The following is a 16,403-nucleotide window of genomic DNA, read 5'->3' on the forward strand; positions in this document are numbered from 1 at the left end:
TACTCAAGAATATCTCACTTATACGACTGCGACCAGCATTATGGTGGGAGGAAACCGGGCAGAGCCCAAGGGAAACTCACGACCATCCTCAGGTTGTTGACACACCTTCCCACGAACGGCCAGAGAGGAAGCCAGAATGAGCTAGGCTTGAACTCACAGCGACCGAATTGGTGACAGAGTCCTGGGTCATTACGTTGCGCTAGCGCGATAACCAACTGAGCCTCGCAGGCCCCCGTGCATTATTAGAAACAGCACAGTTTGAGACAGAGCCTTTTGCGTTGTTTAATATGACTTTCTACCGCATCACTGTGATTCTAGCGACCTCTACGTTGTTCAAGATTTCTATACAAAATGTCCTTGTGCAGCATGGTGTAAGTAATGTAAAGCGAATGTTAGAGAGCGGCACATGCGCTGTAAGGAATATCCTTATTTGACTCCCTTGGACATTAAAAAGTCCTGGATCAAGGGCGATAACCCAATTCAAATACTGTCTCATCTCATAACATTCTAGCATTTTGAATTGGATTGCATTTAGCTCGCCTTGGATATGCCTATGTTAAGTATTGTAAACAGTACCATTCTGTAGAACGTAAACACTGTGGATAGGTAATTATGTTGTTGAAAGTAAACATTGTTATTTTTTTTAACACTATTAAACACTGCTTCTTGTTCACTCCATCGTCCAAAGTGAAAACTGCTTCGTGTTAACTCCATCGTGCAAAGTGAACACTGCTTCGTGTTGACTTTTAACATTTCTTCTGTTGTATATTGTCAGAACTGTTCACTCTTTGTAGAAAAGGAAGACTGCTGTACAAAGATCCAGCTGGACATCGAAAGCACGTGGCGTCAAATCAACCATAACGAGTGTGCAGTTGAAGGCCCTAGAATCTGCAGTTCCAAACATTACATGAGAAAACCAGGTAGATATGCACTCAAACAAGTGTCATGTGGAATACATCAGATATAACGCCTCACCCAGTCGAAATTATCTGACACCTAGACTTGCAATATTTGATACTTTTCCATTGATTGATGTTGAATACAAGGAAAGAGAAATACCAAACTTACCAATTTTAAGAGTAAACCGGCAATTCCAGACTTTTTTGGTGGTAGGAACTATCAAGCTCATGAACTCTTACAGATTTCTTTCCGTCTGTAGGCTAGAACTGTATAAACAGTTTATTTTGACATGGTATGTAAAGACGGAAGTCAACGATAACGCAAAAACATTAGAGCCACAATTTCACTTGATAAGATGTGCTTGCATTTGTATCTGATCAGTCAGAGACAGAACCCTGCGATGCAAAGTTTACATTACTGAGCAAGCGACTTGCTATATGACACGCTGAACGCTCAACGATCAGTCAGAGACAGAACCCTGCGATGCAAAGTTTACATTACTGAGCAAGTGACATGCTATATGACACGCTGAACGCTCAATGACGAACGTTCATACCTGACCATACTCACCATTTCAAGAGACTTTCTTGATAGATTCCTTCGGTGGCCTAATGACTAGGCTCCCGCATCCAAGTAGGGAGACACAGGGATCAAACCTTTATTGGGTCATATCAAAGACTTCCAAAAAAAAAAACAAAAAACAAACAAATAAAAAAAAGAAACAAACTTGCTGCTGCCTCGCTTGGCGCTCAGAGGTTAGAACAAGGAAACACTGTGACTGGGTGGGATGTCATGTCTGGTGTCTCCGGTATAACACCTCAGTGGCGGCTGGACTTTGGTGGCATGGACTTTGGCGGCATGGACTCACTTAGCTACAAGGAGTACGCCTATATGTCACACACCTAATGAATCCTCGTCGTCATAGAGTCTGTGACTGAAAATTTGTTAGGTACAACGTTAAATCCCAAGCATACATATGGGCAATATAATGATAAATAAGGCATCAGTGTTTTTCAAATCTGAAGCTTTTGTTCGGGCACAAGAACATTTTGATATTCTAACAGAAAAGTTCCTACTGACTTTCAGAGCCATCGAATACGGACAGGTGCAAATTCAAATTCCGGGTAAACGAGTCAGCGCTACAAGGACTCGACGTAGACGTCGCTTCCTTGCGATTTCAGTGGAGCAGTACGTCTAATGTTCCGCAGAATGTCACTGTCAGGCTGTGGTTTGGAGAGCGAGGCTGTCGATCGGTGAGTGGGAATCACCTGCAACGTGTGTTACCCGTGAACCAAGGTTGTAACACGATATACATCGCTGATATTTTGAACATCCGGCATATGCCCACACAACTCTCCAACGACAACATGGTCAACTTCTGTGTTGTGTTTCGAACAGAGAACGAGCAGTGCCGCAGGGAAAGCGTAAAGCCTGTACTCGCTATCTCCCTTCTGGAGAGAGCCAGCAACAATTGTAGGCAGATTTCTCTGTCTGACTGGTCCTCTTGCTTGCAGCGTAGATTGAAAAATCCCAGGAGCGACTATTGCAACACTCTGCGCCTTGCTTCCATCTGAAGAATGTGTGGAGAGATAGAATAAGAGAGAAAGATTGAGAAAGAAGGACAAGAGATTTACAAGACAGTCTTTTCATGTATTTACCTAAAATCTAAGCACCAATTTTGTCATTAGTGTTCTCTTGCTGGAAGAAAATATTTAACTTCTGTCACCCCCATCCCAGCCACCTCCACGAAAGCCTAAGATTTTTCTCTCTCGCCAGTACCTACGATTTTAGTGTATGGTTTATTGACATTTTTCTATTTACCATTTAAGTTTTGCTCCCCTTCCTTTCTCGAAAGATTGGACAATTTTTTCTCATTACAATATACGTCATTAAGTTTTGTCCCCTCTCACACTCCCTCAAAAGCCTTAAGACATTGTTCATGTGCATTATGTTTTAATGTATTACACAGAAAAAGTAAATAAGCTGATAATAAAAGGTTTAGTTTCCACAATATAGGCTAAATACATTGTAGTTTTGTTGTTAACATTTTACAATTAGCCACGACTTGAGATCAAGCAAAACGACGGCTTTTAATTATGTTTCTTAGCAACAAGACCAATTATGTTTTCGATGAATACTAATCTAAATTGTAAAAACAAATGTTTACCCGTGTATTGGAATAAAGGAGGAGTTAAATGTTGTTTATATTTCAGAAGTCACTTCTACAGAGCTATCTACACAATTTCAGTTTTTTTGAAACGCGAGACAACGTCGTCTAGATAAAAAATTACGAAAAATTGATTTTCAAAATTAAAAAACAAAACATCATGTGGTTGAATTTGTGAAGCACATTTTAAAATCATAATATATGTAAAGCACTGCCTGAGTCAAAAATAAAACTATGAATTATTTTGAGGAAAACTGGCCTAGTTTAGCCCTTTAACTGGTCTTAAGCTGAAGTTTAATAGTTTAGAACACAACACTGCATTGTTTATTAGTGTCAACCCTAGCTTGTTTCCGACTAGCCACGAGGCAGTAGTTGACAACTGCTGTTCCACAATGTTCACTTTAATCTGTTCCCTTTAATTTCTTCCTGACTCGACACCAGGCAGCTATTAGGTAACACACGTGTACTGTTAGGGAACATGCTCTTGTTCGATTATTCCAGATCTCGCCATTAGGTCGTAATTAGGTAACACATGTGTACTGCTGTGAAACAATGCTCATGTTCGATTGTTCCCCATCTAACCATTAAGTCGCAATTAGGTAACACGCGTGTGCTGTTGGAGAACAATGCTCACTTTCGTTTGTTACTGAACTCGCCATTAGTCGTAATTAAAACATACGTAACATACCACTGGGGAATAATGCTCACCTTTGTATGAACGTGACATATTACGTGACAGATTTTTTTTTCAAACTGTTTTTATTTTGTATTGTCTTTTAACCCCGTAAACCCTCCTAATGATTGTCACAGGATATAAGGTCCCAGTTTCTTTGAGCGCACTCAGCATTAAGTAGTCCGTATCTAAGTGTACTTTATATCTCCGCAACATATGCTGTCATGGTAGTTAAGTGCTTACTTAGCTAAATTCGCTTCATGACAGGGACCCAACGTTGAACTTGGGCCACGCAATGACCTCACTGGACACAGTGGTGGCGACGTCATGACTTAGTGTTAATTTTTGAACAAACCTGTGAAGTTGTGGCACGAGGACACACAAGGTGACGTAATGGATTTCCACAGGGGGCCATAGAACAATACCGTAATGGCATATTGGTACATTGTTTTGGTTCAAATAAATCAATATGTAACGATATTCATTTTTATGCTTTTATGCCTTTGCCAATAGGTCAACGGCTATTGGGCGTTTGCTAATGTTCTTGCATACTTTTACCTTCAGGACTACAGGATGTCTCTCAACTGGGTCTTAGCAATAGAATTACTAGGGTGTTTACTAATAGAACTTTGGCTATAGGATATTGGTGACTTTCTTTTTGCATCAAACCTGATTTGGAGGTTTTGGAACTAATTTATTGCTTGGAACTATTCATTTGGATGTAAGATGAGAATTTTGGGGTTATTTTCGCGTGAGACAGACATAATATTCATTAAAGTTTTGATACTGATGGAATGTAGAAAATATAAACTCAGGAAAACATTGTGACCCAGCGATGGTATATAAAGTAAATGCACTACATATTTTGCTGAAGGGACGTTAAGAAATAAAGCTATTTTAAACGTAAATAAGTAAAAAAAAATAAAACCAAAAGAAAACAGTTCAAAGATTTTGAAACTGTTAGCTATTGGAACACTGCAGCTATTCAGATAACATATTTTGAAATCGTTACCATGCATGGCTGATTTTGATTGTAATGTTATTGTGGTAATATTTGTAATGTTTAAGGTTTTAAATGTTGAAAATACTTACGATGGATATGTTAGTGATGATCATTTTTGAAAATATTACGATGAATATGTTAGTGGTGGTCATTTTTGACAATGTTACGATCAGTATGTTAGTGGTGGTCATTTTTGACAATGTTACGATCAGTGTGTTAGTGGTGGTCATTTTTGACAATGTTACGATCAATATGTCAGTGGTGGTCATTTTTGACAATGTTACGATTAATATGTCAGTGGTGGTCATTTTCGACAATGTTACGATCAGTATGTTAGTGGTGGTCATTTTTGAATATGTTACGATCAATATGTCAGTGGGGGTCATTTTTGACAATGTTACGATCATTATGTCAGTGGTGGTCATTTTTGAGAATATTACGATCAATATGTTAGTGGTGGTCATTTTTGACAATGTTACGATATGTGATAACGATAATAATGGGAATTAGAAATTATAAGAGGTAATGATGTTAAATGTATCTAATGGTATTATTATTTCGGGTAAAAGCGTTAGTAGCGATGATTATCGTAAGTAATAATGGTAACGTTTGTTTGGACCAATCCTTGACTAATGATGACAATTTAATGGTTGCAATATTAGCACTGGTGGCAAATTTTGTAACTGATGCTCTATCGGCCATAGTAATCCTTTGTAACTGGTAATCCTTTGTAACTAATGCTCTATCGACCATGGTAATCCTTTGTAACTGGTAATCCTTTGTAGCTGATGCTCTATCGACCATGGTAATCCTTTGTAACTGGTAATCCTTTGTTGAGATGTTCACTGAAGCGCTCCAGAATTGCTAAAACAATGGACAGAATGGTGTTAAAGAGCCTTCAGCTCTAGGATTTCGTGCATGTGTTATACTTAAAAAGAGCATATTGTTTGTCGAAAACGGGGTCACACAATAAGAGTCAGAATCGGCTTTTGAAATGATAATGTATACAGGGTATGGCTATACAGATATACAATATAGCAATATGGATGAACACGTCACAGGTAATGTCTTACTGTTGGTCTGTAGTCTTGCCTCAGTTTTCAATCTTCCGGAAGATAGTTCAAGTCCTGTTTTCAGAGTTTCGGTCAAACTCATTTGCTTTATCGGAAGCATTTAGAGCTAAAGTCCACTGACAAAATGGCTGCCCATAAAATTTCCAAAGTATAAAAAATAAGTATCGACTATATTGCTCGTGATCTCCATTTGTTTTGAGTTGTAAACATCGTCATTATTTTAGTTACGTACATTTTCGATCTGTTGTCATTGTTTTCTTTTCCTCTAATTGGATGTTTCCACTCAAGGCTATGGTGTATGAGGAATCTGTACCTTAATGCAAGGTTATCACAGAGGTAAAGAATGAGCAGAGTTTGTATTCGGTTTACTGACATGCGTGTATTACCACCAGACCAAATGAACACGTTTCTCCTGGAAATGTCGAATGATGATCTCAATAAATAACAAAGAAAATAAATACGCTTACTTTGTTTTCATTGAGAGTGAGGAAGGAATCGGATGTTTATCCATCGTGCTAAATTAGCATGGAGTAGTGGTGTTTAAGACTGTTAGGGTGTAGGGGTTTCAGGTTGGGCGTGTAGAGGATTTGGGGTGTAGGTGGTAGGGCGTGTAGAGGATTTGAAGTATAGGTGGTTGGGCGTCTAGAGGATTTGAAGTATAGGTGGTTGGGCGTGTAGAGGATTTGGGGTGAAGGTGGTTGGGCGTGTAGAGGATTTGGGTGTAGGTGGTTGGGGTTGTAGGGGTTGAAGGTGCAGGTGTTGAAGGGGATGTAGGGGTTGAGGGTGTAGGGGATTGGAGGTGTAGGGGTTGGAGGTATAGGGGTTGTGAGAGTAGGGGATGGGGGCGTAGACGTCAGGGGTAAAGGAGGTGTAGGGGTTGAGGGTGTAGACGTTAGGGTAAAGTAGGTGTAGGGGTTGGGGGTGTAGACGTTAGGGGTAAAGGTGGTGTAGGGGTTGGGGGTGTAGACGTTAGGGGTAAAGGTGGTATAGGGGTTGGAGGTGTAGGCGTTAGGGGTAAAGGTGGTGTAGGGGTTGGGGGTGTAGACGTTAGGGGTAAAGGTGGTGTAGGGGTTGGGGGTGTAGACGTTAGGGGAAAAGGGGTGTATGGGTTGGGATTGATTATGGGATTAAACAATGTTCGAAGAGAACTGGGGTCTTGCCTGGTTCAGTAGTCTTATGTGTCACTTTTATTTGCTTGTAAAATAGGCCTTTCAACAGTACGATATACACGTTCAAAACCGACCTGGGGCAGGGAATTTTATCATTTTCTCAATGTTCGGGAGGCCTTGGTGACAGACATTACGTGGTTGTGGATGCTCATGTGACCGTTAGCGTAGCCTAGAGTTCCCTGAAGACCAGTGTACATATCTGTTTGTAAGTTGTAAGAAAGTTCACAGAAGTGAAACATTCTTGAGTATGGCTTTAAATAACAATCGAATAAGCTTAAGAGCACGAATCTAGTCGTCGCTTTTAGGACATCAGCTTTCAGTATATTTGACTTGTAGCATAAAACTGAGTGCTTTCTTACCAGAGAAATAGACGTGTCTTGATATAGAATGACAATGACATTGCGCCGCTTCACTGAAATATCATGCCGCAGGTACAAGACAAACCAATATTTCTCATCTGATACAGAGCGCCAAGCGAGAAAGGGCCAAGATAACCCCGGAGTCTATAAAATTATGAATATGAACTCACTCAGGACTGGAAAGAACACGGGACAGCAGGGCTGCTGACAGGTATGAGGCACCTCAAGGACACAGTACCAGTACACAGACACCCGACATGAGGCACAACATACACACAATATATGGACATCCGACATGATGTGCAACACAGGCCCAGTATACCGACACTAGACATAAAGGACCATACAGACACTGTATATCGACACCAGACATGACGCACCATACAGACACAGTGTACAGACACCAGACATGATGTGCAACACAGACCAAGTGTACAGACACGAGACATGACGCAACACAAAGACACAGTATACCGACATCAGAAATAACGAACCACACAGACACAGTATACCGGCATCTAATATGACCCGCCACAGATACAGTATACGGACACCAGACATGACTCACCACACAGGCACAGTATACAGACACCAAACATGATGTACAATGCAGACCCAGGACATCGCCTCCAGACATGACGCAACACACAGGCAGAGTGTACAGACACCAGACATGATGCTCCACACAGAACCAGTGTACAGACACCAGATATGATGCATCACACAGACCCAGTATACTGACACCAATCATGACTCACCACACAGTATACCGACACCAGACATCACGCACCACAAAGATACAGTATACCGACACCAGATACGACACCACATAGACCCAGTATACCGACAGCAGACATGATGCAGCACACACAGTATTCCGACATCCGACATCTCGCCCCACATTGTTACTGTACTGGTTATTACTGGTAACCAGACATGACCCCGTCAATGTATACCAACAGCAGAATGACCAGGTCACGGAATACCAACACCAGATATGGCCCTGTTACAGAATACCAACACCAGACATGATCACAGTATACCAACAGCAGACATGAACCCGTCACAGTATATCAACACCAGATATGACTCTGCCACGGTTTACCCCCAGCGGACATGGTCCAGTCAGAGTATACCAACAGCAGACATGAACCCGTCACAGTATATCAACACCAGATATGACTCTGCCACGGTTTACCCCCAGCGGACATGGTCCAGTCAGAGTATACCAACAGCAGACATGAACCCGTCACAGTATATCAACACCAGATATGACTCTGCCTCGGTAAACCAATACAAGCATAACCTGGTCAAGGTATTCCAACACCAGACATGACCTTGTCACAGTTTACCGCCAACGGACATGATACCGTCAAAGTAAACTGACGGCCAAAAGAAACTTTACAAACAGTTCAAATCAATTTATATTGCCAAAGCAAAAAACAGGATGACTGAAGTTTAATATGTTCAAAAGACCAATGACTTTAGATACTGAAAGTCTTGAGTAAGAACGGACGAACCAGCCCTCAAATCATTTTACAAGTGAACAAACAGAGCAGGGGTAGAAAAATAGCCATTCCATCTTGGTTAACAATGGGCAGAGTATACAAAAAGCTGATTATTTTTAAAATCAGTCAATATCAAAATCAATCAATATCGCGTGTGGCCACCCCTTGCTTCAATGCATGCGAAAACTCTCCGACGCATACAAAAAGGCAGTCGTCGGATGAGATGACGTAGGATTCGTTGCCATTCAACTTGGAGAGCGAACGCCAGTTCTTGTCGGTTGGCTGCAAGGTGTGGCCGTTGTATCGACGACCCATGATATCCCAAAGGTGTTCTTTAGGGGACATATCTGGGCAACGTGTAGGCCACGGCAAGACGTCGACGTCGTTGGCGTCCATAAAGTTCTGCACAACTTGAGATGTATGGGGTTTGGCGTTGTCATGCTGGTAGAGAAAACGACGTGGCTGCTGTTGAAGGATGGCAGTGTACCGCCAGCACACATGACGGAGTCACAGAACAGAGACACCTGGCTTCAAGTCGTAGCAGTATACAGGCACAAGCATGCCCGAGTTACAGTTTCCCGACAGCAGACATGACGTCACGGTATACTGACAGCAGCCATGACATCGTCACAATATACACCAGGCATGATGGAGTCACAGTTTCCCGTCAGCAGACATGACCCAGTCACGGTATAACGACACCATGCAGGCATAACGCCCCACAGACATGACCCCGTCGCGGTATAATGACACCATGCAGGCATAACGCCCCACAGACATGACCCCGTCACGGTATAAGGACAACATGCAGGTATAACGCCTCACAAACAATACATTTAAATCAATATAGTTGAATTGTAAGTTTAAATTTAAATATTAAAATTTCTGTGGGTTTTTCTCTTGATACTTGCTTCTTTTCTTGTTTTGTTTCCTCCTCATTGTCGAAAGACAACGAGAGTTTAAAAATAAAAAACACATCTGACTAAATCAGTTACTGTTGCTACAGCTATATGGTCTTAATACCGGTACGAAAATATGAGACACTTGGTTATAATGAAAGAGATAAAATAAAAACACAACAAACAACTGCTTAACTAATGTAGTAACCTTTACTAAGAACTTTTTTGGACCATACACAGGGGAATTACGATTCTGTTTTAAACTTTTAATGACAAGGAACAATGGAGAGAGATTTGTCTTTGCAGTGAGCTTTCTGAAAGAAACACCTGGAAGAAAGAAAATTATGAACGTCAAATTCAAGCATTCACACACCACCCGTCCATACTAATTACGCATTCACACACCACCCATCTACACCAGTCAATCATTCACGCAAAACCCGTCTTTAGCAGTTAAGCATTCACACACAAAACGTCTATGCCAATTAAGCATCCATAGAACACCCGTCTATACTTACCAAGCATCCGTACACCACCCGTCTATACCAGTCAAGCATCCATACACCACCCATCTGTACCAGTCAAGCATTCATACACCACCCATCTATACCAGTCAAGCATTCATACACCACCCGTCTATACCAGTTAAGCATCCATACACCACCCATCTATACCAGTCAAGCATTCATACACCACCCGTCTATACCAGTGAAGCATTCATACACCACCCGTCTATACCAGTTAAGCATTCACAGACTACCCGTCTATACCAGTTAAACATCCATACACCACCCGTCTATACCAAGTACGATTTCTTACACCACCCGTCTATACCAATTATGCATTCACACACCGCCCGTCAATACAAATATGGACGGGTGGTCTATGGATCCGTAAGTGGTATAGACGTGTGGTGTATGAATGGTTGATTCATATAGACGTGTGGAGTATGAATGCTAGATTCGTGTAGACGGATGGTGTGTGAATGCTTGACTATTATAGACGTGTGGTGTATGAATGCGTAATTAGTGTGGGGTAGGAATGCTTGACAGATATAAACGGGTATAAATAAAGATGGTTAAGGTATTGATGCTTGACTGGTATAGACGGGTGGTGTATGGATATTTAACTGGTATAGAGGGGTGGTGTATGAATGCTTCACTGGTATAAACGGGTGGTGTGTCAATGCATAATTGGTATAGACAGTGGTGTATGAATGCGTACTTGGTATAGACGTGTGGTGTATAGATGCCTGATCGATATACACGTGTGGTGTGTGAATGCTTAACTGGTATAGACAGGTGATGTATGAGTGCGTAATTGGTATTGACGGGTGGTGTATGGGTATTTAACTGGTATAGACGGGTGGTGTATGAATGCTTGACTGGTATAGACGGGTGGTGTGTGAATGCGTAGTTGCTATAGACGGGTGGTGTGTGAATGCTTGACTGGTATAGACGGGTGGTGTATGAATGTTTCACTGGTATAGACGGGTGGTGTATGAATGCTGACTGGTATCGACGGGCGGTGTATAAATGCGTAACTGGTATAGACGTGTGGTGTATGAATGCTTAGTTGGTATAGACGGGTGGTGTATGAATGCTTAACTGGTATTGACGGGTAATGTAGGGATGTGTAATTGGTGTGGGGTAGGAATGCTTGATTGATATAAACGGGTATAAATAAAGATGGGTGATGTATTGATGCTTGACTGGTATAGACGGGTGGTGTATGGATATTTAACTGGTATAGACGGGTGGTATATGAATGTTTCACTGGTATAGACGGGTGGTGTATGAATGCTTGACTGGTTATAGACGGGTGGTGTATGAATGCGTACTTGGTATAGACGTGTGGTGTATAGATGTTTGATCGGTATACACGGGTGGTGTGTGAATGCTTAACTGGTATTGACAGGTGATGTATGAGTACGTAATTGGTATAGATGGGTGGTGTGTGAATGCGTAATTGGTATAGATGTGTGGTGTATGAATGCTTGATTGGTATAGACGGTTGGTGTGTAAATGCTGACTGGCATCGACGGGCGGTGTATGAATGCGTAATTGGTATAGACGTGTGGTGTATGGATGCTTAGTTGGTATAGGCGGCTGGTGTATGAATGCTTAACTGGTATTTACGGGTAATGTAGGGATGTGTAATTGGTATAGACGGGTGGTGTATGGATGCTTAGTTGGTATAGACGAGTGGTGTATGAATGCTTAACTGGTATAGACGGTTGGTATATGGATGTTTAACTGAAATAGACGGGTGGTGTATGGATGTTTAACTGGTATAGACGGGTGGTGTGTGAATGCTTAACTGGTATAGACATTTGGTGTATGAGTACGTAATTGGTATAGACGGGTCGTGTATACTGGTCAAGGAACTGACAATCGTGGCGAGCGAGGGCTTTGACTGAGAGTAACAAGAGCCTATTTTTATTTGTACACTCAAAACTAATCTGTTAATTTTAACAGAAATTCTGTGAGTGATTCTAGAATGTATTCTGTAATTATAACATAATACTTTGTTATATTCAACATAATATACCGTTAGTTTAATAGAATTTTTATGTTGAATTAATAGAATATATGTATCATATTAAAACAATAATCTAGGGGGCCTCCGTGGCTCAGTCGGTTAGCGCGCTAGCGCAGCGTAATGGCCAAGGAGTCTCTCACCAATGCTGTCGCTGTGAGTTCAACTCACGCTGGCTTCCTCTCCGGCAGTACGTGGGAAGGTCTGTCAGCAACCTGCGGATGGTCGTGGGTCTTTCCTCCCACCATAATGCTGGCCGCCGTCGTATAAGAGAAATATTCTTGAGTACGGCGTAAAACACTAATCAAATAAATAAATAAACAATAATCTATTACAATAGCAGAATACATTCTAACATTACCTAGACAACAAACTTTCCGTTAAAATTAACCGATTAATTTTGGAAATCTGTTGTTCTTTCCTGCGTTTACTGTGACGTTTTGTGGGTAAACAGGTGCATATCATACAAGTATTGTAAGGGAACAACGGCAAATCCAGATCGGACCCGTGTCGCTGTTGAAGTGAAAACGTGTTCCATCAAATGAGCTATTTTCAATGGTGAAATTTTTTCATGGCTTGGAACTTTTGAATGCGGCAAGAAATGTCTCATGCTGTTGATGAAAGCAATTAGCAGCGGGTTATAAATATTATCTTTTAAATATTAAAAAAAAACAACCCATAAACACAGACGCGGGTGAATACTCACTGGCTGAGATAGCGAACGCCATCGGAGGCGCAAACCGGCTCGCCGTCAGCTGCACAACTAAGGCCGAGGATGGCCTTACAGTAGACATCTTGCACGATTTCGTGGGTAGCTTGAGTTGTACTAACTGGTGGGTGGATGGTGCCTCCCCCAGGGGTAGGGGGTTGGTTACATGATCCAGCGTGGAGGTAGTGGATATCAGGATCTTGACAATGAGCCTTGGCGAACACACACCTGTGTGCCAGAGATAAGACGTAGAGAAAAGAAACTCCAGTTTCAATGACAACACATCTTGGGCAATTCTAGACCAGTAACATACTAACACACTGCATATTTTTTTGCCTAAATCTGCTTAAATTTGACACTGTTTAAGCATCTAATGAACAGTTAGAATAAAACTCTAACTGAGGTAAGTTGACAAGAGGCCGTGTTTCACCGTTTACGTGTAACCATTGGCCAGGTATCCCACTGTCGTGGCTGCTCTAGTTTAATCTCCATGATGCAGTCCTTTATTTCACTCATTGAAAAAGCGACCGCCACAGTCAATTCGTTCATCGACAAACACGATGTCACGTCACCTGTACCCTAGGCGCTTCAGCACACTGAACTTAGCAGCGAATAATTAGTAGTATTAGTTATTAGTTCGAATAACTAATAACTTTCCAGCAGTGGGTTAGTTATTTCAATAACTAATAACTAACCTGCGGCGGGTTAGTTGTTCGAAATCAGTTATTTATTCCAATAACCAATAACTAACTAGCAGCGCCTCTTTACTGGGTTTGTTGTTATCTTCAAAATGAAACCCAAGGCAAAAAAAAAATACAGTTTTACGCCATGTCAAACTTAAGAGCCTTGCGGACTTTACTGATTAAATGTTATTAAGCCAGGTGTTTGACAAGAGCCAGAGGGCGGTCATTTTACCTGCTATAATTCTATAAACGTCCAAAGATTCCTAGTGTGATTATTCTAGGTAGGCCACAATTTGAAGAAGAAGAAGAACATAGATGTGTATCTTTACAACAGCGATGTGTCTAACCTCTGTCATATTTAATGCTGTTCAACATCCAACAGGGCACAAAAACCCAGATTCCACCTGGGTTATTTATTACAACAACCAACGCGCTAATAGTTACTTGCTGGGATAACTGAGTCGAGTAACTACCGTGAAGTTGGTGAGTTGTTAGATTCGCTGCTTATTATTTATTACTTATTCGAATAACTACCGTGAAGTTGATGAGTTGTTAGATTCGCTGCTTATTATTTATTACTTATTTGAATAACTAACCCGCTGCTTGTTAGTTATTAGTTATTCGAATAACTAACCCGCAGTTGAGTTAGTTATAATTATTCTATTAACTTACCCACTTCTAGTTAGTTATTAGTTATTCGAATAACAACCCGCTGCAGAGTTAGTCATTAAAATATCTGATTTCAAATAACTAGCCCGCTGCGGGTTAGTTACTAGTTATTCGAATAACTATCCCGCTGCAAAGTTAGTTATTAGTTATTCGAATAACTAATAAAAAACCCGCTGCTAACTTCAGTCTCTCATGCGCTTCAGTCTAAATGACGAAAAGACAAACAGGAATCACGTGAGGTAATATACCGAAAACACGTGTGTTCTCGCGCCTGATTGTTTAAAACATGGCGGTGCTTTCGATTTTCTAACAAGTCAGCATGGGACGCCTACAAGAACTGACAATAGTGAGATTAGCGTATACTCCAGATCGATAGTCTATTTCTTTAAGAGAGTCGCCTATATTTAGCTGTGTGCAAAATCAATCATACTCGTTACCAAATGTTTTTAGCCAGTGTCACGTAACAACCCGAGTTCTACACATCGATAAGTTGGACGTCCATGTTATTACAAAGAAATTGCAGTAAGAATACTTTTTCTGATTGATAATGTTAAACTCCATCAGCTCAGTTTCGACAGCAAGAACGCATTGCCTCAGGTGACGTCATAATTATTCAAAAAACAAGTTGCTTAGTCCACCAGTAGAAATACTTCATTCTCTGCTGTTACACTGCAGTGATTCAAGAAACTATGTACAGAAACAGTGACGTATTGTACAGAAACAGTGACGTATTGTACAGAAACAGTGACGTATTTTGTTTGACAAATCTGTTTTATATGAGAAATATTCCAGCTTAAAACAGATCCTAAAGAACTCGGGTTCGCGAATGCGTTAAAACAATCGGCCTGAAATAAGAAATCGTTTCCTATCGTGTTGATGAAGGTGGTTGTTCTGTGAAACTCATGTCTCACCTGTTAGGATAAGTGATCCCGTTCGTTCCACATTTCAGGTGCGGCTCGAAGGTGTCACAATCCAACGTCTGTATCAGCTTGCAGGTGTCGAAGAATGTTGACTCCGCAGCGATAAGGGCTGAACAGAAATAAACAAAATCTCATCTATGACAATTGCATAACATTCATCTTATCATTCCATATAAATTTAAAATTTACCTTATTGATAATAAAACTGCCGCTAGACACCCATAGCAGGAACATTATTTCTTAAACAAATGATTGAATGACAGTGAGACTGCAATAAAGTCCGGATGGGTTTGTTCTATCCCATGAGAATTAGTTGTTCGTATACACTCAAAAATTAATCAGTTAATTTCAACAGAAAGTCTGTTATCTGAGTGATGGTAGAATGTATTCTGTTATTGCAACAGATTATTCTGTTAAATATAACACTCATAATCTATTAATTCTACCTAACGATTCCATTTGACTAACAGAATATTATGTTGAATATGACAGAATATTATGTTATAATAACAGAATACATTCTAGCATCACTCAGACAACAGACTTTCTGTTAAAATTAACACATGAATTTTTTGAGTTTACATGGTTTGCACATGTGCATACCTAAAGAACATAACTACACAGACAGAAGTTTCTTGGTGTATGAATACTAACATCGCGTTTGTACATCCCTAACCCTGCGAAATATGGCCAATGATCAGAAGTCATACTTACTGCTGTACCCACAAATTAAGACAACAAATACAAGGGCACTTTCGGACATGGTTTGCCTAATGCTCATAGCGCTATGACGATTACAGAATGTTATAGACACCGGATAACACTGGTTAAACACACGTCTGCTTCCCACGCGATAAGAACTACGATAAAATACATTTTATCGCCGAGACCGACTTTACTATGGTTGTAAGCCAGAGGGGTTGTCAGGTGGCTTACCTGGTCATAGCTGTATGTGGAGATATCAGTCCAGTTCGGGTTTGTTTCCTCCTTCCAACCAGCCTCAACGTGATTTAAGTACGGCGTTATGCACACTGGGATCACTAAGCGACCTTAGACTTAGAGTCAAAATTTCAAATCACTACAGAATTGTTATTTGTGATGTAACCAGATCAAAATATTGCTTGCTGACGTAA

The 16,403-nt window shown here is 40.9% G+C and overlaps 1 protein-coding gene across 1 annotated transcript; it reads right to left on the minus strand.

Annotated features, from left to right (window-relative positions):
- Positions 1-9,942: 9,942 nt before the first annotated feature.
- LOC135477228 (tomoregulin-1-like) lies at positions 9,943-16,117 on the minus strand. Its single transcript, XM_064757398.1, has 4 exons — positions 15,985-16,117; positions 15,262-15,379; positions 12,996-13,226; positions 9,943-10,078 (listed from the first exon to the last, which is right to left on the minus strand). The coding sequence occupies exons 1-4, from the start codon at positions 16,049-16,051 to the stop codon at positions 10,018-10,020; spliced, it is 477 nt and encodes a 158-aa protein (XP_064613468.1). The 5' UTR covers positions 16,052-16,117; the 3' UTR covers positions 9,943-10,017.
- Positions 16,118-16,403: the final 286 nt, after the last annotated feature.

Source organism: Liolophura sinensis, chromosome 10 (genome assembly GCF_032854445.1).
Source record: "Liolophura sinensis isolate JHLJ2023 chromosome 10, CUHK_Ljap_v2, whole genome shotgun sequence".
In the NCBI taxonomy this organism is placed as follows: domain Eukaryota; kingdom Metazoa; phylum Mollusca; class Polyplacophora; order Chitonida; family Chitonidae; genus Liolophura; species Liolophura sinensis.

Bases quoted from the DNA above. Each gene is read 5' to 3' on its own strand.
- LOC135477228 (XM_064757398.1), bottom strand. From the start codon at position 16,051: ATGAGCATTAGGCAAACCATGTCCGAAAGTGCCCTTGTATTTGTTGTC. The intron at 15,380-15,984 runs GTAAGTATGACT...ATTTCTGTTCAG, and splicing joins CTTAATTTGTGGGTACAGCA to CCCTTATCGCTGCGGAGTCA. The intron at 10,079-12,995 runs GTGAGTATTCAC...TCTTTCTTCCAG, and splicing joins GGCGTTCGCTATCTCAGCCA to GTGTTTCTTTCAGAAAGCTC.